At 46.4% G+C, this 23,138-nt stretch overlaps 1 protein-coding gene across 2 annotated transcripts in view; it reads left to right on the top strand.

Moving 5' to 3' along the window:
* Positions 1-23,138, top strand: part of SHISAL1 (shisa like 1) — a 618,079-nt gene that overhangs the window by 229,258 nt on the left and 365,683 nt on the right. For both annotated transcript variants that reach the window (XM_086952732.1, XM_086952731.1), the window contains exon 2: positions 6,191-6,290. In XM_086952732.1, coding sequence (XP_086808858.1) covers positions 6,224-6,290 — 67 coding nt within the window. In that variant the 5' untranslated portion in view covers positions 6,191-6,223. The remainder of the gene's footprint in view (positions 1-6,190; positions 6,291-23,138) is intronic.

The raw sequence follows: 23,138 nt of genomic DNA, 5'->3' as shown, positions 1-23,138 counted from the left end.
CACCATCATGAGTTCCATCGACACAGGAGTACCCAGGGACCCACCACATGTTCAACCTGAGAAACAATACCATCAAAAAAGAGCTCACCTCAATTGTCAACATCTCCATACCCACAGCTTCCTTCTCAATAAAATTGAAGCCTGTGGAAATCAAGCACCTCCTCAAAACACCCTCCAAAGACCTGGAAGAACTTAAAAACTACCAACACATCTCACTGCTGCCCTTCCTGACAAAAGTTCTGGAAAAAGACATCAATTACCACTCACCAACCTCCTGGAACAACCTCCTGGACACTTCCAAATCTGGGTTCTGCTCAAACCAGAGCACAGAAACTGCCCTAATTGCAGCCACCAAGGATATCTGGTCTCTCCAAGATCAGAGGGACACCACAGCCCGGATCCTCCTCAACATCTCAGCAGCATTCGATACAGTGGCCTGTCACACCCTCCTAAATAGACTCCACTAGATCAAAAAATAAGGGGACGCCCTCAACTGGATCGCATCTTTCCCCGAACATCATTTGTGGCATCCCCCAAGGTTCCTCACTGAGTCCCACAGTGTTCAGCACATACATAGCCCATCTGGCCAACCAGGTCAGAGCCCATGATATGAACATCCTTTCATATGCTGAAAACACCCAGCTCATACTCTCCCTATTCACTGTACCCACTAATACCAAAGCTAACTTCCACATGTGTAGGACTAGCGTCACCAGCTGGATGCAAAACAGCAACCTCAAGTTCAACACTGACAAAACGGAGGTGGTCATCTTGGAGAACAATGCCAATCACTGGAACGAAACCTGGTGGCCAGCAGAACTGGACCTCATTACCACACCCTCGGACCACACAAGGAACTTTAGCTTCATACTCAACAACAGGCTCACCAGGAAGAACCAGATTAAGCAGTATCCTCAGCCTGCCTCCTCAAGCTCTGTGTGCTCTGGAAAATCTTCATGTGGATCCCCATCAGCACCAGACTCAGTCACCCAGGACCTCATCAGCAACATCGGAATACAAGGAAAAGCGTTGGACTGGATCATCTTGTTCCTCGCCGGAAGAACCCAGAGAGTCCGCCTGCCCCCATTCAAATCAGAGGCAACCGAAGTCATCTGCGGCGTACCACAAGGATCATCACTCAGTCCCACCCTCTTCAATGTGTACATGAGTCCTCTTGCATCCATCGCGCGACAACACAACCTCAACATCATCTCCTACGCTGACGACACCCAGCCGATCCTCTCCCTCACCAAAGATCCTAACACAGCCAAAACCAATCTACACGAAGGAATGAAAGAAGTAGCCGTATGGATGAAGAACAGTCGTTTAAAACTAAACTCGGACAAAACGGAAGTCCTCATCTTAGGATCATCCCCCTCTGCATGGGACGACTCATGGTGGCCACCGGCTCTGGGCACAGCACCCATACCTACAGATCACGCACGTAACCTGGGCTTCATTCTAGACTCCTCCCTATCGATGACCAGACAAGTCAACGCCGTCTCATCATCATGCTTCAACATCCTACGTATGCTCAAAAAAATCTTCCGCTGGATCCCCACCGAAAGAAGACAGTCACCAACGCACTAGTCACTAGCCGACTAGATTACGGAAACACCCTCTACGCCGGAACCACAGCCAAACTACAGAAAAAACTCCAACGCATCCAAAACGCCTCAGCCAGACTCATACTGGACATCCCCCGTCAAGCTCACATTTCCGGTCATCTGAAAGATCTCCACTGGCTTGCCGTCAACAAGAGAATAAGGTTCCGTCTCCTCACCCACGCACACAAGGCCCTCTACGACCTAGGACCCGAATGCCTCAACAAACGACTATCCTTCTACACACCCACCCGCCAACTACGTTCATCCAATCAAGCCCTCGTCACAATCCCGCGCATCAATAAATCCACCATGGGAGGAAGATCTTTCTCCTACTTAGCGGCCAAAACCTGGAATTCTCTCCCCACACACCTCCGCCTCACACAGAACCACCTCTCCTTCAGAAAGCAGCTAAAAACCTGGCTATTCGATGAATGATGCACCCACCCTCACTCAAGCGCCTTGAGACCCTCTGGGTGAGTAGTGCGCTATACAAATTACTGAACTTGAATTTGAACTTAGTACAACACTATGGTGTTGGAGATTTACACATTGCAAATATACCCCTTCTATGGAGCCTAAACCTGATGATAAGGTTATTACTCATAGCTTGCTAGACACCCATAGGTCGATCAAGGTAGATCCCATCCTCCATTCAGTAGACCAACTTTGGGATTATGGCAAAATAAAGATAGGTGGATGGGCCATCTGTTGGTGGAGAGGACAGAGGGGAGTCTTACTATTCGACAACTATCCAATGATAATTAAATTCTTACATTTGGAGAAGGGATACACTTTATTGGGTGTAGATGCAGAGTGGTAATACTGACAAATAGAACACTAGGTTTCCCACCTGTTAGGTACACTGGCAAATCTTCTGACTGTATCAACTATTGAAAAATACATCACATTATGGGGCAGGCACAAGAGCACCATTATAGGAATGTACAATACTTTAGTGACTAAACTCTCTTCCCATGACATAAACGCTACGTATTACCTGTCAGAACAACAACTGAATAGATACACTGAAGAACAGAGGTCTGGCTTAATGGACACACACAGATAGCAGCAGACAGAATCAAGACTGATATTCTCATACTATAATGTACTACACAGTTGGTTGTGGACACCATCATGTTTAGCTAAATTGGGTCTAAACTGCAGCTCTTGCTGGTTTAGAGGCGGTCAAGATGAGGGCACACTCTGCCATATTCTTTGGTCATGTTCACTACTATTGAACGACTGGACAGAGATATGGAATATCATGGAAAACCACAGCTCAATACCTTTATGACCCTCTATGACATGAAGACTGCTTCATGACTTATCAGATATTCCTGAAAGTCCATTCTCACAGTGGACAAATATGTGTACTACCCTTTGGAAAAGCAATAAGGCTCCCACACATGAAGACCAGTTGATAAAACTCTGCCAATTTGCTTAATATTCGAGAATAATTAACAAGTTATATACTTATGATACTATGGAAATATTAAATAAAGATTTGAGCTCCTCTGCTCGGATACTGCCCCAACCTTAAACGTGCCCGGTCAGTACTCTTTTATGCAGCCCGACTGCTACAAGCATGTTTACACCATATGTGCCTATAAATGGCTGTTTCATTGATTAGAGTCTTCTTTCTATGACCCAGCAGTTATCCAAATTGCAAAATATGTGACAATGAGCACTTTTTTATTTTCCTTTAGAATTATTAAACTGTACAAAATCACTGTTAAATGTTCAACAAGCTATACTGCCGCATGAGCTCCTCCTGCATTCAGTAGCACAGCTTGGATTTGTGCATGGAACTATGAAACCCCTAATAAACCATTCTTAGAAAAAATAATATTGTAGTCTGACAGCGTGCCTTGCTATGTAAATCTTTAAAATGACTAGATCATGTTATCTGTGTCAATGAGATTGTGGTCCACTGACCACTCTTGTAAAAAGTTCTGCTACTGTACACACTGCAGAACCTAATGCAGACATTCTAAGCCTATCAAATGGGTTAGTGTGTTGTACGTATGCTGTACATGTGTAGTAGTAAAGTTCTATGGACATATGAGTAGAGCAATCAAGCCACTGGGATCCACATTGGAAGCCCCTAGTTCAGCATTGCACTAGGCAGAAGGTGAGGACAGCTTCCATCCCTGTGGTTGAAGAACGGAGATCCTGACAACTGAAGTAAAGAAGATGGTGATGGGGCTACCTATAGATATTCTATGAAGATTTTGTGCCTGTCCCAAGTTCGCTGGGATTGCTCTGCAGAGAACTCAAAGAACTGTTGTGTACCTAAGGCTGGTGTCTGCATGACAGCCAGCCTCCTCGTGGTGAGAGTACATTACCTGAAGCTCAGGGTCTGCTTAGTGCCTCAGACTGCTGCCTGCAGAGAGAGGGGAAGTGTGTATCTGGCCCTGAAGGAGGAGGTATTGTCAAGAAAAAGTCCAGTGTGTTCCAAGTGTGTTGAGCACCCAGAGAATTAACCAAGTCCAATTGTACCACAGATCCAGGAATCCAGTGTTGGTGGTATAAGTCCTCAACCACCACACTTGAGGCCCAGTAGCCCTCGTCACTGGGGTCTGACAGAAGTGTATCATGCTCTTCACTTGGTCCAAGGGACGAGAATGCTAGGGTCTCAGCTAGCTTATTCTGCCTCATGGACTCAAAAGCCTGAAGAACGATTGTGTGGAAAAACGATCTGCCAAGTTGGAGGTGGACTGCACAAGACGGGATGCCAGGAGCCTTCCCGCAATGCCTTGTATCTGTAGGTGAGATCACAATGATCTTTTCCAGTAACTGAAATTGGAGGAGACAAAACTTTAAATCTCCCTAAGAAACCTATCTGACTAGTTAGTCTGTCCCACTCTGAGATTTTACCTGCAAATTGCACGGCTACCAAAAAGAACTATCTGCCCCTGTGGAACCCACACCAGCAACACTCTCCTGACTTAGAAGTGAGACTTGGAATTGTGATTAACTGGCAAAGTCACCAGAATAGAAGTGAAATTGGCAGCTACATACTACAGCTTCTTCACCAATTCAGCGTTTGGTGCCACATTTAAAAGCAGCAAAGCTTCACTATTTGCTACAGAGTGTAGCTATGGCATGCTTGAGCTTTTGGCTCCCAAACCGAAAGCTTTAGCAGGAGCCCAGGCTCAGTCTATCCAACTATGCTGAACAAGTCTCACTTCCAGAACAAAACCTAAGGGCCTAATTTAGAGTTTTGCAGACAAGTGAGTACTCCATCACAAAAGTGAAAGCTTTAAGTTCACTTTATTAGAAGTGTATTATGGTCTAAATCACTTCTCATAAGGTGAATAGGATATCGGTCAAGTACCCATCCACCAGACTCTAAATCGGGCCCTAAATTCCACAGTAAAACCTTTGACCGATGCAACCTACAAGACTTACCCAACCTCACTCCATCACAATTCCATTTAAATATTGCCTTGGCCCCAATCAACTGCAAGCTGTGACTTTAACCCCTCCCATGCTCATGACAAGCTCAGCTCGTCATGAGCCACGGTTCTCGTGTGCTCATGACGAGCTGAGCTCGTCATGACAGTTAGAACGCTCGCACGCTGGGCAATTTCCCCTGCTGTGCAAGTGTTCTAAAGAAACGGGTGTGGTCATGAAGAGCTGAGCTCGTCATGAGTACACGACCACCGTGGCTCATGACGAGCTGAGCTCCACATGAGCACCGGGGCGCTGTGCGCCCCCCCCAAGCACAGCGGCGAATGTGCCCCGCAGCCAAGGGGTTAATTGGCATTGTGTTTTGTTTTAGTGATTTTTGCCTTAAAACTTGGACAAGTCAAATCTCCAGTTCCCTCAATTTGATTTTTACCATTTATTGTGTGATTTTACCTAGTTTTTATTTCTTTTTCTAACTTGGTTTGGGACCTGTATTGTGTTCTTGGCAGTAATGTTGTTGTGTACTGCTTGAAGCGATCATACATTTCCTCAAGGGTATCAAGGGTTAAGCAATTATTTTCCTGTGAATTGTATTTTGACCTAACAAAATTCTGTCTTATTAACCTAGTTGGGTATTCCACTCTCGGGTGAATAATTCAAAATCTCCGATCCCAATGATAGGTTTTGTAAAAATGTTGTTTTTCTTTTCTGTATTCCTTTTTGTAGTTTCTTTTTCGGTCTAGGTCAAGTGGGATGAGCTGAAAAGGTATTTGAAAACTGTGAAATTGCATGTGTGCTGCAGCCTAAAGTTCTTCACAAGCAATGCTGTTTCATGACTTTAGAAACTATGGAAAATACTTTGTTGTTTCTTGTGTGATCTTTATATAAGGAAACATACCTTGCTTAAAGTTTTCACATACTCCAGAATACTTAATGTAATTCACCCATTTTAAAAATATTTATGTACACTTTCCCATGCGGGGAAACCATTGCAATTTGGACCCCACCCTTGTGTCGGGCTGACCTGGTGTATATAAGTATTTTTACTCTTAAGTGATGCTGATTAAAATAGGGTGTGCCTTAAATGACTTATGAGCTCTCTACTTTCCAAGATACATTTAACTTGTATGATGGGATGACCTCAAACAAAGTTATTGTGTTTATTTCAACAGGTAATTCTCTAATGGCCGAAAGAAAGCAAAACGATGACTAGTTGTGCCCGACAATCCTTCAACGTGCTAACCTTTGCTTTCTTGTTTCTGTCATCAACAGGTAAGCCTTTTCTATCTAAATATTTGTACGCATTGTTGAAGCTTATACTCAGAGTGTTCTTAATTGTAGTTTACAAGGATTCAAAAAAGTTATGACACACAAAATAAACAAATATAATATGCTTAAAATGTGATACTATGTAAATAATTTTGGCAAACTAAGTAAGTATGCAAGTACTAGATGTGGAGGAAGGGAGAAATGAGAAGCCAGGAACAGAAAATTATAAAGGTTACGCACATTGGACGAATGTCAAATGTGTATTATTGATGACCTCATGGACGTTTTCTGAGACCCAACTGTCCTGACAAAGCCTTGAAAACTAAGTAGCATTGATTCTAGAATCTTTTTTTTTTAAATGATTATAGGCTTCGAAGTTATTTTGGACATTTGTGTCGGTCGGTGAAACTTTAACAGCCACGCTTCTCTAAAGTATCTTTTCAGAGCTTTAGGTTTTACAGTACATATTGGCCAACTTTATTTACAATAGATAAAACATTACTTGCGGACAAGGGGAGGTGCTGATTGGAGATATGTTAGCCTATGGAAAAATAGACTACAAAAGTTGATGGCAAAAATAGACTAAAAAATAAAGACAAACATACAAAATTATCTATAAGAAAAAGTCAAAATCCACCTCATCCCACCTCAAAAGGACTAGCCAAAAAAATACAATAGGGCTGTAGTTAGAATGTTAATTTAGCTCAGACACAGAGATCATGTGAAGTTACATTAGTTGGATTATGTATTCATACGAAATCAAAATTGTTATATATAGATATTTTTTCTTTGCTTTATTTACACTTTATGAGTTTTATTTCAGTTACTAGTTTATAAAAGGTTTACAGAACCTTATAACCAAATAAATAAGAATTATAATAAACATATTGCAATATACGTATACTGACAGATATTGTAAGCAAAGTTAATAAGTAACTATATGGAAACCAATAGGAATATATAGCATACAACAGAGGAAGCTATAAATAAAACCAGACCTCAGAAACAGACAAAGCAAATAGAGCACAAGGAAATTTAAATCAAGCCACAATAAAAGGTATAGTAAGTAAAAACAACTCTTTTCCATATTCATATAGTGACAGATCATACAAACACATTGAAAGACTCGCCATATAAAGCCAATATGACAACTAGCATACAGCAGGTACAGCCATAAGTAACATAAAACCCTTCAAACAAAGCAAACAGGCTGCAAGGTAGTTTAAATTAAAGCCACAATATATGTTATAGTAAATTGATCTATTGCACACTCTTATTTTAACCAGTGGCTAAAGATACAGTCAAAATATATTGCTAAAGTCACACGTGTTTAGAGAGCTAAGGTCCAGCAATTGGTCAAGACAAAATTATGTTATGGAATGTGAGGTATTCTTTATCACACAAAGCCATATATATTGATTAGTCCCCATCAAAAGCTTCACAAGCATTGAGTGCTATGGTAATCCATCTGACGAAAGAATAATCAGCAGTGTTCTCCAAAATCATGATGGTTCTAAAATTGTGCGATCTTTGATCACTGATGAAGCTCTAAATGGGCTAATAAAGGACTATAGTTGTGCTTGTTGGTCTATCCAGACTAGAATACTTGAATAGCAAATGTACCGGAGTTTCAAGACAAGTTTCATATAATCTACAAAATTTAGACACCATGGCAATATTGGCTAAAAAATTCTTTAGATTAAAAATGTTTTAAAAAAACAAAATCCCCTATAGATATCTTTCCCATTGTGGTAAACTTCCCTGGAAATATAGTTGGAGCACCTTCAAATTAAAATCAGGAGCAAAAGAGGAAAAAGTATTTCTCCTAACAGTGTGATTAAATCTACCATTCTTTCACAGTGAAGTGAAGACTCACAGATTAAAGTGCTGGGCACAAGGTACTGCAGAATCATAAAAAGAGACCCTAATGCCAAAATGGACTAAAACGGAGTTAGGATTATGCAACTAATTACTACTTGAATCAATATAGTGTGTCTTTGTGAACAAGAACTATGAAGAATATAGCTCAACCCACTAGTCTTTGAACTGAAAGACAACATTCTATAACCTGGCAAAACACCAAGAAAATGTTGACAAGTGCTCCAGCCTATTGTCCCCGGAAGGGATTTCGACCAAACCACAAGGCCCATTTTCAAATTGGGTCACTAAGCAAATCTGTGATTATGTCAGAATTTCCAGATGATGTCTGACAGGTTCTCATGGCAATTCACCCACTTCGTCAGAATGTACGACTGCCAGAATCAAAGAGAAAGTTCCAGCAGAACTAAATACCAGAGTGAATGGGATGAAGAGAGGGAGAGAAACAAATAACACACCTAGGTGTTATGTCACGTCTGCTATCACAGCGATGTTAATGATCAGTTCACTCTGGTAAGGGGTTGTCTATACTTGCAAGGAAAGAGCATATGTGAATTTAGTAGTAGTAGTAAATATATGAAACATGCTAAGATGTTAGTTCCCACAAACAAATATCATCTTCATAAAGGCAGGCCACTATATTCCTGAACCTGACTGGGGTAACCAGTAACACGACCGGCAAGGAAGCCAAGAAAACTGAGAAGGGAAAGTAACAGAGCAAAGAGAACACAGAAATACAACAAAGCCAAATCGAAGTCCAAGAGCCAAATTCAAGTAAAGATGTTTAAGGTCTGAAATATTGGGGGAATCGAGCAGGAGGAAAATTAAAAAAAGATATGAGATGAGATGCTGAACACACTCTCCATCTCGCGGAAAGCCGCTGCAACATGGAAAGTTCTCAGGCAGTGTCTATTTGCCTGTCTGGCATTTTTAAACAGTGCAACTGATTGCCTCATCCTGGAAGCCACACCCCTTAACCTTAGTGTTTCTGTATGTCCACAGCACCCCAACCTCAAAAGGCCACTGTGCCGAAATCTTAAAGGGGATTGATTCCATGATCTATCAACGACGAGTGTCAAACTCTGTTACTTGCTGCTTTCTGGCAGGTACCAACCCAGGTACCATATCAATGCAAATATCAAACAAGCGTTGGCAAATCCAATAGATCTCGCCTATGTGACAGCAATTGGTATTGCCAATGTCTTGTACACCAGAGTGAATGATGCTCAGCATTGATAAACTTTGGTGGTGTGGTGTAGAGGAAAGTGGAGAAGAGTGTGTAGAGTGGACTGGAGTTGAGTGATAGAGTGGCATAGAGCAGACTAGTCTATAGGGAAGTACAGTTTCTGTTTCAATTTATTTTTTCTTTTTAAGGTGACAAGTTAAAATGTGGTCTACCTTCTGTATGTTGTTTAAGATTGAAAATGAGCCATAACTGAGCTCATGATGTATAATTGATCATGCGCTATTACATAAATACCGCTATGGACAAAATATGAAGGGAAATATTATGGCTGTGCTTCTCAGCCGTTGAAGCAGGATTTCATATTACCAGTTTTAGTTTACCTTATCTACTTGTAATGGGACTCGTTAATGCCCTGGAGCATATCATTACCCAGAGTATTTCACCACTTGAAGCAGCTTTAGGCTCTTGTTCATCCCACATGCGTCCGGTCAGAAGCTCCTTGCCTCCAGGACGCCAAATAGATTTCCTAGAATGTTTTTTCCTTCATGGTTGGAGCAACTAGGTCTTTGTCTAATCCAATGTAAGCTTGTAGACATCTGAGCATTTGAAATTCTGCAGTCCAGAGCTCATATGAAGGCTGATGTGGGTTTGGAGTTTGATCTGCCAGTTGAATTAGCATCATGCAAATGACTATTCAATGAATATATATCAATAGTGTTAAGGGTGGGTCTATGCGACACCATTATTTGCAAAATCCAATGGTGTACAGATTTACCACTGGGGAATAGTGAGTGACAAAAGTTTCACGGGGAATGTTCGATGCAAATGAGGTATGTTTGGATAGTTCTCCAGGACCAAGGAACAGGTACTCCTGCCCCAGTACTACTGGGTACATAATGTGCAATTCTGTAATACTGGCAAGGGCTCTTTTTCAGGTCATTGTCAGGTGATAACCTGTGGGTAATGTCGTTCATTGTGCACACCATTATGGTGGTATAAACAGTACTTCATTAATAGAGGGTTTTATGACAGAAGCACACATGGCTGAACCGTGCTTGCCTCTATAGCGCCATCCCAACAATGAATGCATCTTAACCATGCATTCCTTTAACATGCATGAATGTATTATGCGTGCTTTTACAACGAATTTCGTTGTAAAGGCATGTTTGGTTAAGGGATAGGTGTGGTAGATTACCACTACCCTGCCCGCCTGCCCGAAGAACTAAAATACTATCCCCCTATTTCACCCCCATCCTCCGCCCTGAGCCCTAGAAGCGACCTGCGTGCCCTTAAAACAACCCCGAACTCTTTCCCGGCCTGAGGCCAAAAACCCTGCCCCCTTTCATAAAAACTACCCGAACCCCCTTCCCCTTCATGCCCCCCGCCCTGAACTCTAAACCTTAGCCCCACCTCTAAAAACTACCCTCCCACCCTGGCTCCAGCCCAATTTACCTGTCCGCATCCAGAACTTCGTGTTCTGACGCTTCCTGTTGCTCTCCCCACTCATCCAGGCACTCGACGGGTTTCTGCCTTAACTGTGCATATGCATGGTTGAGGCAGATGGGTGATTCAGGCATGCAATACCCCACAAGCCCATACGTGTGTCACAACAAAAGCAGCGACGGATGCTCCTTTGCACTTAGTTATTAGACAAATGCTGTCTTATCATTCAGATTGCATATCCAGGCGTATCCCTGATCCATGATACAGTACGTGGGACTTTATATCACAACATAAAAAGCACATAGTGAATGCTTTATATACTGAACTTAGAGCTACATTTTGAGAAATGATGAAAAACCGCAGCGCTTTGAAAAAAACGGATGGCAAGCGCTGCGCCTTCTGCTGAAGTGCAGGAAATCCTCTCTAATTTACCCAATTATTCTAACGTGACACGTGTACGGACGTGTGTACCCAGCCATGAGGAATGCTCGTTTTTCATTACTGCTCGTAACGTTCATCTGTATTCACAAGTATCCGGGCTGCTTTGTTCCATATTTATCTGCAAAGCGCTCCACTCGCTCCCCGACTGCCATGAAATATTAATCATGGCGACATCGAGGGATTACAATGGATTGCACTCATGAAAGCAGCTTTTAAGGTTCGCTAAATGCGCAATTCTGTCAAATAATCTACCCTTTTACCTGCAGAGCCCCAATGCACGCCATTTTGATGTGCTTGGCTTACGGGTTGGAACCTTAGACTTTGCCAGTTGTCAGCGCTACATATAGTAATTAGGAGTTTCTGCTGAGGTCTAAAGTACGTTCTGCTGCATTTGAAAGTTCGGTAGCAACTCTAAAAGAGCTTAGTTGTGTATTTTAGCTCCGGTAAATAAATCAACTTCTGTAGATTCTCTGCTGTTTCATGACCGGCTGCTAGGCCTAACCTTAAGCCATCTCCCCCTCTACCGCTAAACCCTTTTTATGGTCTGGCTTGACAGTGCAGCTGTGGCCAGACAATTATGTGAGCATCACTAGCGTTGGCTTTCACTTCGCCCACATGTTGTGAGGCAAGAGCACATGTTTTGATGGGGCAGACATTGTGTACTTCAAAAAGTGCTTGCGCTCCATGCAGCTGTGATCAGTGGAGAAGTGTGGCTCATTGGTTAGAGCAGGCAGACCCTGAAGCAGAGGTCAGACCTGGTACCAGGCTTCAATTCCCGACGTGGCAGGGTCTTGAGCTCAAATGTCCACGGACTCGATAATTCTCGCTTCGGTGCCTGACCTAATCATGGGTTCACACTCTGCAACTCTGGGCATTAAGCTTGCATAATCTCCACAACGGCCCCCCGCGGCGGGATGCCTGGCTTTCACCTTGGGGATGCCCTGTAGGGGCTATCTCACAGGGAAAAGCCAGGACGGGTTCCCAAGGCAAGCGCGGAGATACCCCTTCGGGGGTCGATTCTGGCGCTATATAATAATAATAATAATTTTGTTTATCCAGCTGCCTAAGCTTGAAATTTCAGGGGCACACACATTACATAGGAATGCTATTAAAGTATCTTTGCTTAATGTTTTTTTTCTGGCAGCAGCTCAGATTGGAGGAAGGCAGTCTTTTGTTTTAGATCTAGCTTGATAGTGAAACTATCCCTTGACCTTTTAACCCAATCAGTATTATTCTGCAGTTCTTTGCTTCCACAAACATACATATCTTTTCCCATGCTATTTACTTCACATTACCTTACAATATTCCTTTAAAGCCAAGCTTGTTTTGTTTGCTTGTGGCAGTGCTCACTTAAGCCTTCATTAGTTTTTTTCACAAAAGGTATCCCAATCAAATTGTGCTTCCTTTTTCCCCCACATCTTTGGGATTCTAAAAGTACCCCGGGACTGGATTTTCCCAGATAAAACATGAAAATGGAAACTGTAGCAAGATGTTATTTTTTTGTTGCAAAAACGGAAGAAAGTGCTTTCCTGAGCTACACACATGGGATAGCAATTTGATCATGAAAAAGCTGGATGCTAAGAAGTTTGTTGAACCACAGTTTCAAGAACTTTCCATTACAGAAATGCGAGGACAAATGCTTGGTTTTAGGCAAAGTTTGAGGTTTGCAGGTAATTATAGGTAAGAAATCATTTAGTGATATGTGCAAGGTCCACTATCCTCAACTTCCTGGAGTGTCCAGTTTTCAAATGTCTCAGTTTAGTATGTTTCCCTGGGTGGGAGCTAAGCCTAAATATTGCAGCTAAGGCGTCCTCAAAAATAGGCAATTTCTTTTTACAGGAAATGCTGATGTCTCTCTTGGTTGCATATTGTGCCCTTTTGTGTCACAGATGCTAGACAAGTGGCATTTATATATCGGGAGAGGTGTGGGAATGATGAGTGGTAGAAATGTTGTGGATTCCAAGAGATTCCAGAAGTTTCTGGCACCGAAATATGAGGAAGTTGTGTGATTTTAGCCAAAGTTTGAAGTTCACATAGTGGGTTGGATCCACATAAGTTACACCACCCTGGATTCCTCCGAGTGTTCAGTTTTCAATAATGTCGTGCATTATTACAGAGTCCATCCACTCCTCGCATACAGCCTCCTACTGGCTAGTAGTCTGGCAAGAAAAAACAAAGAATAAACATCACATCTAAACACCAAGGGTCACAGAACTCTGCTTCCTCTTCAAATATTTTTTGACTATGTCTTTGCCCTTAATCCTGTACAGTGTTCTGCTGTTATTTTGCAAGGATTGTTCTATAAACATATCATCTTTGTATATAGTGATACTAGAGCAGAAGATATGTAATGGGTGAGATGTTCTGATTCTAGTAAACACTTAATTTAACCTCACAGGACACTATCGCTAAATAAGCGAAACATGAGAACAGCAAGACAATCTGTATAGCATATTTCAATGTGATTGATTATGAGTCTCATTTTGTTTAAAAAAGGGTGTGGGAGAGGGTAAGTTAGGTTCAACCTCCTCTACAAGTACGGTATTCAAAAAATAGAGAAACTGAGTCCTGTCATGAACATAAATAGTAACACTCCAATAGAAAAGAAAAAAACTGAGATTTTCTTGTAAATCCCTCACCCAGCAGTGTTACGCCTTGGTGGCATGCTTCATCATAGGGTCCATCCTGATCCGCTACAGATCGGGCTTGTTGCGACCTGCAAATTGCGTGGGAGTACTATTTCCTTTTCCAATGATAAAGTATAGTGCTTAATGAGGGGGAAGCAGGGGTGGTGATGTAGTTTTTGAAAAATACCTGGGTGGTAGGTATACCATATTTTATTCCTACCTCCAGTCAGTATGGTTAAAAAGACAGGGGGAGGTGTTGGAAAAAAGTAAGTGATGATACCTATTTCCTACAGGTCAACTTGTTTCAAGCCTTACCCCTTGTTAGACCTGACATCATTGGCTTGAGTCTCTCCTCCATTTTTTCTATTTGCCTCTACTGTTTTACGATGTTTTGCTGGTATATGCTTTGGGCGCCGTGTCACTGCTGATCAGTGCCATAGCGCAAGTGCTCCCTCTGTTAAAATGATGTATCTATTGTATCCATGTTTGGCTTATTTGGTTTACTGTCAGTCCCTAGTCTAGTGCACCAGGAGTGCCAGGGCTTGTAAATACAAATGCCGCTCGTGGGCTTGCAGCACGTGTTGTGCCACCCACAGGAGCGGCCTTGTAAAAGAATGTCTACGGGTCGGTCATTGCGAGACCCACGTGCAGTCTTGCACTGTCACGTCGGCTGCGCAGGTATACCTACTTGCCAGCCCCTCCAACCTTCCCTTAACTTCATGTTAGTCACCCCTAGGGTAGGCCCATGGGCAGGGTGCATTGTAAGTGTAAGGTAGGACAAGCCTGACCAAGTTGGCATGTCCTGATAGTGAAGTGCCGCCATCTTAGGGCTTCACTATGGCGAGGTAGCCTGCTCTCCGTTGGATAGAATGGGCCGCCGGGATTATTAACGCTATAATCCTAGCTGGCTCGGGGAGCATGGTGCAATGTCGAGTTTGGTATCCCTGAACTCGGGGTTTAATTACGCATCCGTTGGTGTGGATGGTTTTTGGACTCTGGGTTTGAAAATGGCACTTTTAGAAAGTGTCTATTTTCTTGTCTAACCATATCTGGTCTCTGCTGGTCTTACGTGTGTGTGACAGGAGCTGGGTGGCTCCAAGAGGTCTGGATGAGTCAGTGTGGGATGAGTGGGACATTACGTTGAGAGTAGGGGGAGAGTAGTTGTTGATAGCCTGCCTTGCCTGATACAATGCTGGCTCCACCTCCTGCCGGGCGACTGATGGCTCTGTACCTGCCATGGACTATCCTAGCCCCACCTCCTGCCAGGAGGGCGATAGCTCTGCTCCTGCCAGTGTCAATGCTGGCTCCACCTCCTGCGGGGCGTCTGAGGACCCGGCCCGGCTCAATGAATAGGCCAGGTGCTACTGCCTAGCTCCACCCACCACAGACCCAGGATGTTGGAAAATCCCCGGCATAGACAAAGGGATCAAAGACGAAAAGGGGTATAAGAGGAGGACCCCTGAACTAGGAAATCAGATCACTTCTGACAAGGAACCCTGTAACCAAGGACAAGAAGCCTGCTGATCTAAAGGACTGTCTACCCCTTCTGCCAGGGTGCTGTTGTTGGGGGAATCCTGCAGTGCTTCTTTATTTTTGCCAAGGAACCAGGAGAGAGGAACTGTGTGTGTACTCTCACGCTTGCTAAGAAAATCTCCAAGGACTGGAAGAGTGCCAGTCTCCTGCCGAAGTCACAGGGCTAAAGGACTTCACCTACTACAAAGTGCTATCTGCTGGAAGTGTGAATCCAGCATCTCTGAAAGAACCAGCAACCACGACGATCGGACGCTGGGCCCAACCGACGCCAGCAGCAACGCCAGTGAGTAGGAGTACGGCTCTAACTCCAGAGGACCTCGTGTCTGCCCCGCTGCTGATCGCATCAACCGTGTGCCCTTCGACGCCGTGAGCGCTGCTCACTCTGTGCAACTGCATCATCGACAACGCCTGCTGTGGCCTGATCGACACCGAAGACGTGACGCCGGATTGCTCGACGCCGCTGATCATCGTGTGCTTCATTTTCCTAAGGTACTGTGTTGTTGGGGGTCCGTGTGACTCCAGGCCCGGCGCAGCGCTCCTCGCGGTCGACGCCGAACCGGTGCATTTTCTTTGCCCCAGCGTTGTGTAGCTCCCGTGTGAGTTACCCTGTTGCTAAGAACTGTGTTTCCAAGAAGAAGATTTGCTTGATATAACAGACTCTTATGCTAAAGAAGAAACTACCTTTGAACTATCCTTTTTCCTTCCTAAACGTATTTATTCCGATTGTGTACAGTTTTGCTGTTATTTTGGTCTTGTGCTAAGCCTTATATAAAAATACTTATTTTTATAATACTACCGTGTCGTGTCCATTTGTAGTGTATTCACTGTATTACTGTATGTGGTCATAATTGCTTAACACACAGCCTCTGAGATAAGCCTGTTCTGCTCTGCCAAGCTACCAAGGGGGTGAGCAGGGGTTATCGAAGGGTGTGATCCCCTTGCCCTGACTAGAAAAGGAGGGTCCCTATTTGTCAGAAGTGTATACCTCTGCCAACTAGAGACAGCCGGTTCTAACATTGGTGGCAGCGGTGGGATTTGGACCTTGCATTTATGACCCATGTACAGTGATTAGTGTGCGCTACGTAGTGAAAGCAGACCATAACGCAGTCACAATCTGATTCGGAAGGATCCTATTTTTGTTCTCCGCTTTCCTGAAACTTGATTTTCTGAACACTGCCAGTTTAACCATGAGTGACAACGGAGTCACTGCCCCTGCTATCGTTGTTGTGGAAGAGTTCGAGAGGAGTAAGCTAAAGAAATACAAGAAAGATGAGCTGAAACACTTTTGCAACCAGTTTGAAGTTCCTACCACCGGCCTCTCGAGAAAAGATGATTTTTATAAAGCATTGCAGGCCTGGTGGGAGTCCAGAAATCCCTCTGATGTGGTGGTGGTACCCACAGAGGAAGGGGATGAGGAGGTGCCAGTGAATGGACCTGTGCCCTCTCCCGGAAGCAGTGTTTCCTCCAAAGGTCTTTCCCCTGAAGAAAGAGAAGAAAGGGCGAAAGAGCGAGCTTACAACATGGAGATGGCAAGGCTAAAGATAAATGGGCAGTTGGAGTTAGAAAATGCAAGAGGTAGAAGGGAAGCTGATTTAGAGATCAAAAAGTTGGAGTTTGAACGAGAGAAGTTAGCTTTGGAGCGTGAAGCCAGGTTGAGGGAACTGGATATCCAAGCTAAAAAGTTAGAGTTGGATCCCTCTGGTGGCAGCATTCCATCCGAGCCTGCAGAAAGTAAGTTTTACTTCCCGAAAGATGTGATCAAAGATTACAATAAGAATGAAGATATTGGTCAATGGTTTAAAGCATATGAGTTAGCATTGTTGGCCCACCAGGTCCCTGAGAAGAATTGGGGAGCGGGGTTGTGGGGTCGCTTTGTGAATGAGGGAAGAGATACCCTGTTAGACATGCCTGTTGCGGATAGGATGTCGTATGCTCATATGAAAGATGCTTTAATGTTGCGATATGGTTTAACCCCCGAGCAGTACAGACAAGCTTTTAGAGAATGTAAGAAGTTGCCTGGTACGACGTGGGTTGAATATGTGTCTTATTTTTGCAGAGCCATGGATGGTTGGGTAAAGGGCAGCAAAGTGGAAAGTTATGAAGCTCTCTATGATTTGTTTGCGTGGGAGCACTTGTCTAATAACTGTTTTCCAGAGCTGCGCCAGCACCTGATTGATAGCAAGATATCTAACCCTAGAAAACTTGCTGAGGAGGCGGACCGCTGGGTCAGTACCAGGGTCCACAAGGGTCCAGTGGGAGACTCAGCCAAAGGTGGGCAGGGTCCCCAGCAGAAGAGTGGGGGGGACAAGGGTAAACAGAAGGAGTCTCAGAAAGGGCCCCAAAGTAATCCCCAAGGGAACCAAGGGAAAGGTTCCCAGCCTCCCCCTGAGAAGAAGCCAGGGGCCCCGACGGGTAAACCTGTTCATAGGGGCCCCCTAACCTGCTACGGTTGTGGGCAGGTGGGACACCGGTTTTATGACCCCCAGTGTCCCAAAAAGGATTCGAATGCACCGCCGCGTGCACCCCCTCGTCAGTTGGCAAGTGTAGCCTTGGGAGGGGAGGAGATGGTTGTCCATGGTGGGAGGGGTCCCGCAGAAATGTCCCTGGTCTCGCTAGGAGACATGCAAATGGTCCCTCCACCCCCTCTGCCTAGTAACACTAGTAAATATAGGCAGTGGGTGACCATTAATGGCCATAGAGTGGAAGCTCTCAGAGACACCGGAGCGAGTGTGACAGCTGTCAAGTGTCACTTGGTGTCCAGAGAGCAGGTGGTTCCCCACGCATTCTACCCCGTGATAGCTGCCGATAACTCCCAGAAAGAGTGTGAGGTGGCTCAGGTTTCCTTTGAATGGGGGGGAGTGTCAGGTACTCTTCAGGTTGCTGTGAGGCCCGCCATGCCTGTCGACTGTCTCCTGGGCAATGATTTGGAAGACTCCCCTTGGGCTAAGGTGGAGAGAGCGGCGCACTTGAAAATGTTGGGTGTGCCAGAGTGGGTGTGTGCAACCACTCGATCCATGACAGCAAGTAAGGGTGTTGATGGGGTCCCGGAGCCTGGAAGTACGGCCCAGGACCCAGCTGTGAAGAGAAGAGGCAGGAGGCGCGGGAAACCGGCCCCCGTAGTTCCCGTGGTCCAGAAGGAGGTAGACCCTGAGGGGGATGCCCTGGAGCCCACCGGGGAACAAATTGCCGAACTGGGAGATCTGCCCGAGCTGACCCACTGGCAGCAGGATGGTGGTCCCTCCAGGGAGGAATTCTGTGCGGAACAGAAAGAGTGCCCTTCTCTTGTGGGCATGAGGCAGCAGGCCTCAGCCCAATCCTCAGGTGATCAGTCAGGGTCACATTTTGTGTACTGGGAGACCGACCTCCTGTATAGCGAGCCTAAGGCTGCTGAGCCTGGGTCAGCCCGTGTGCTGGTGGTACCCCAGCGCTTCAGAGCCTTCCTACTGGGTTTGGCTCATGACGTGCCGTTAGCTGGACATTTGGGGCAGGACAAGACCTATGACAGGCTTGTCACCCATTTTTATTGGCCTCAGATGCGTAGGGATGTAGACATCCATTGCAAGACTTGTCGCACTTGCCAGGCAAGTGGGAAAAGCGGAAGGAAGCAGAAGGCTCCCCTCCAACCTTTTCCGGTAGTCAGCACCCCCTTTGACCGGGTGGGTATTGACATTGTTGGGCCCCTGGACCCCAAGACAGCCCTGGGCAACAGGTTCATCCTGGTCTTGGTGGACCATGCCACAAGGTACCCGGAAGCCATCCCTCTCAGGACAGTGACGGCCCCCGTGGTGGGACGGGCACTGATGGGTATTTTCTCCCGGATGGGGTTCCCCAGAGAGGTGGTGTCCGACCGAGGCACCAACTTCATTTCGAACTATATGAAGTCTCTGTGGAAGGAGTGTGGGGTAACCTACAAGTTCACCACTCCTTACCACCCTCAAGGAAACGGGCTGGTTGAGAGATTCAACCGGACCCTGAAAGGCATGATTATGGGTCTTGAAGAACCAATGAGGCGGAAATGGGACGTCCTCTTGCCATGCCTGCTGTTTGCTTACCGTGAGGTGCCGCAGAAGTCTCTAGGGTTCAGCCCCTTTGAGCTCTTATACGGTCACCCGGTAAGAGGACCTCTGAGTCTGGTCAAGGAAGGCTGGGAGCAATCTCCCAGGAAACCTCCCCAGGATGTATACAGTTACATGCTGGCCTTTCGGAACCAGACTCGGCGCTTCAGAGAACTTGCTCAGGCAAATCTGGAGGCCAGCCAGGAGGAGATGAAGCGATGGTACGACCGGAATGCCACTCTGGTGGAGCTTCAGCCTGGTCAGGAAGTGTGGGTCATGTCCCCTGTGGAACCTAGTGCGCTCAAGGACAGGTGGACTGGACCGTTTAAGGTTGTGGAGAAGAAGAGCGATGCCACCTACTTGGTGGACTTGAAATCTCCCAGGAACCCCTTGCGGGTCCTGCATGTCAACCGTTTGAAGCCCCACTTAGAAAGGTCCGAAGTGGGCATGCTCTTAGCTACAGATGATGGAACGGAGGAGGAGAGCGAGCCTCTTCCTGACCTCCTGTATGCTAAAGAGCAAGACGGGTCAGTGGATGGTGTGGTCCTTTCTGACACACTGACCCTTGAGCAGAAACAGGATTGTCGCCGACTGTTGGGACAATTCCCGGATCTGTTTTCCTTGGTTCCGGGTGTCACGCATTGGTGTGTCCATGACGTTGACACCGGAGACAGCCCTCCTGTGAAGCACAAGGCTTACAGGGTGACTGACAAGGTCCGAGCGTACATTAAGGAGGAGGTCTCCAAAATGTTCGCGTTGGCGGTGATTGAGTCCTCTAGCAGTCCTTGGGCCAGCCCAGTGGTCTTGGTCCCGAAGGCTGCAGCGCCTGGTGCTTCACCAGAACTCCGGTTCTGCGTGGATTACCGAGGACTCAATTCGGTCACGAAGACTGACGCGCACCCCATCCCCAGAGCTGATGAGCTCATTGATCGGTTGGGGGCTGCCCGGTACCTTAGTACGTTTGACTTAACGTCTGGGTACTGGCAGATCGCCTTGACTGATGGGGCAAAAGAGAGGTCAGCATTCTCCACACCAGATGGGCTATACCAGTTCCGGGTGATGCCCTTTGGGATGAAGAATGCCCCTGCCACCTTCCAGAGGTTGGTCAACCAGGTCTTGGCTGGACTGGAGGAATTCAGCGCCGCCTACCTGGACGACATCGCAGTGTTCAGCGCCAGCTGGGAGGAACACTTGCGCCACCTCCAGGAAGTGTTGTTGGCCCTGCGCGGAGCAGGCCTCACAATCAAGGCCAGTAAGTGCCAGATTGGGCAGGGTTCTGTGGTGTACTTGGGGCACCAAGTAGGGAGCGGTAAGGTGGCCCCCCTGCAACCCAAGATTGATACCATCCTGGCTTGGGCACCGCCCAAAACCCAAACACAGGTGAGAGCCTTCTTAGGACTCACGGGTTATTACAGGAGGTTTGTCAAGGATTACGGTAACATTGTGCACCCCTTGACTTCGCTGACTTCCAGGAAGCAGCCACGAAACGTGATCTGGACTGATGCCTGTCAAACGGCCTTTGACACCCTGAAAACTGCAATGTGCACAGCACCTATACTCCAAGCACCCGACTTTTCGAAAGAATTCATTGTTCAGACGGACGCTTCAGAGCATGGCGTGGGGGCTGTTCTAGCTCAGGTGAATGAAGAGGGCAGAGACTTGCCTGTAGCCTTCATCAGTAGGAGGTTACTTCCCAGGGAAACGAGGTGGAGTGCGATAGAGAGAGAAGCATTTGCTGTGGTCTGGGCGCTGAAGAAGCTAAGACCCTACCTGTTTGGGACTCACTTCCGGGTTCAGACAGACCACAGGCCCCTCAGATGGTTAATGCAAATGAGGGGTGAGAATCCAAAACTGTTGAGAAGGTCCATTGCTCTACAGGGGATGGACTTTACGGTGGAACACCGCCCTGGTACAGATCACGCCAATGCTCATGGTCTGTCCAGATTTTTCCGCCTTAGTGATGAGGACTCCCTAGGTTAAGGGTAGTTCTCCCCACATTTCAGCTGGAGGGGACACGTGTTAGACCTGACATCATTGGCTTGAGTCTCTCCTCCATTTTTTCTATTTGCCTCTACTGTTTTACGATGTTTTGCTGGTATATGCTTTGGGCGCCGTGTCACTGCTGATCAGTGTCATAGCGCAAGTGCTCCCTCTGTTAAAATGATGTATCTATTGTATCCATGTTTGGCTTATTTGGTTTACTGTCAGTCCCTAGTCTAGTGCACCAGGAGTGCCAGGGCTTGTAAATACAAATGCCGCTTGTGGGCTTGCAGCACGTGTTGTGCCACCCACAGGAGCGGCCTTGTAAAAGAATGTCTACGGGTCGGTCATTGCGAGACCCACGTGCAGTCTTACACTGTCACGTCGGCTGCGCAGGTATACCTACTTGCCAGCCCCTCCAACCTTCCCTTAACTTCATGTTAGTCACCCCTAGGGTAGGCCCATGGGCAGGGTGCATTGTAAGTGTACGGTAGGACAAGCCTGACCAAGTTGGCATGTCCTGATAGTGAAGTGCCGCCATCTTAGGGCTTCACTATGGCGAGGTAGCCTGCTCTCCGTTGGATGGAATGGGCCGCCGGGATTATTAACGCTATAATCCTAGCTGGCTCGGGGAGCATGGTGCAATGTCGAGTTTGGTATCCCTGAACTCGGGGTTTAATTACGCATCCGTTGGTGTGGATGGTGTTTGGACTCTGGGTTCGAAAATGGCACTTTTAGAAAGTGTCTATTTTCTTGTCTAACCATATATGGTCTCTGCTGGTCTTACGTGTGTGTGACAGGAGCTGGGTGGCTCCAAGAGGTCTGGATGAGTCAGTGTGGGATGAGTGGGACATTACGTTGAGAGTAGGGGGAGAGTAGTTGTTGATAGCCTGCCTTGCCTGATACAATGCTGGCTCCACCTCCTGCCGAGCGACTGATGGCTCTGTACCTGCCATGGACGATCCTAGCCCCACCTCCTGCCAGGAGGGCGATAGCTCTGCTCCTGCCAGTGTCAATGCTGGCTCCACCTCCTGCGGGGCGTCTGAGGACCCGGCCCGGCTCAATGAATAGGCCAGGTGCTACTGCCTAGCTCCACCCACCACAGACCCAGGATGTTGGGAAATCCCTGGCATAGACAAAGGGATCAAAGACGAAAAGGGGTATAAGAGGAGGACCCCTGAAGTAGGAAATCAGATCACTTCTGACAAGGAACCCTGTAACCAAGGACAAGAAGCCTGCTGATCTAAAGGACTGTCTACCCCTTCTGCCAGTGTGCTGTTGTTGGGGGAATCCTGCAGTGCTTCTTTATTTTTGCCAAGGAACCAGGAGAGAGGAACTGTTTGTGTACTCTCACGCTTGCTAAGAAAATCTCCAAGGACTGGAAGAGTGCCAGTCTCCTGCCGAAGTCACAGGGCTAAAGGACTTCACCTACTACAAAGTGCTATCTGCTGGAAGTGTGAATCCAGCATCTCTGAAAGAACCAGCAACCACGACGATCGGACGCTGGGCCCAACCGACGCCAGCAGCAACGCCAGTGAGTAGGAGTACGGCTCTAACTCCAGAGGACCTCGTGTCTGCCCCGCTGCTGATCGCATCAACCGTGTGCCCTTCGACGCCGTGAGCGCTGCTCACTCTGTGCAACTGCATCATCGACAACGCCTGCTGTGGCCTGATCGACACCGAAGACGCGACGCCGGATTGCTCGACG

The sequence above is a fragment of the Lissotriton vulgaris genome, chromosome 1_2, assembly GCF_964263255.1.
Source record: "Lissotriton vulgaris chromosome 1_2, aLisVul1.2, whole genome shotgun sequence".
Lineage (NCBI taxonomy): Eukaryota > Metazoa > Chordata > Amphibia > Caudata > Salamandridae > Lissotriton > Lissotriton vulgaris.
Note: the sequence above shows the minus strand (reverse complement) of the source record. Positions and strands in the feature narration are given on the sequence as shown.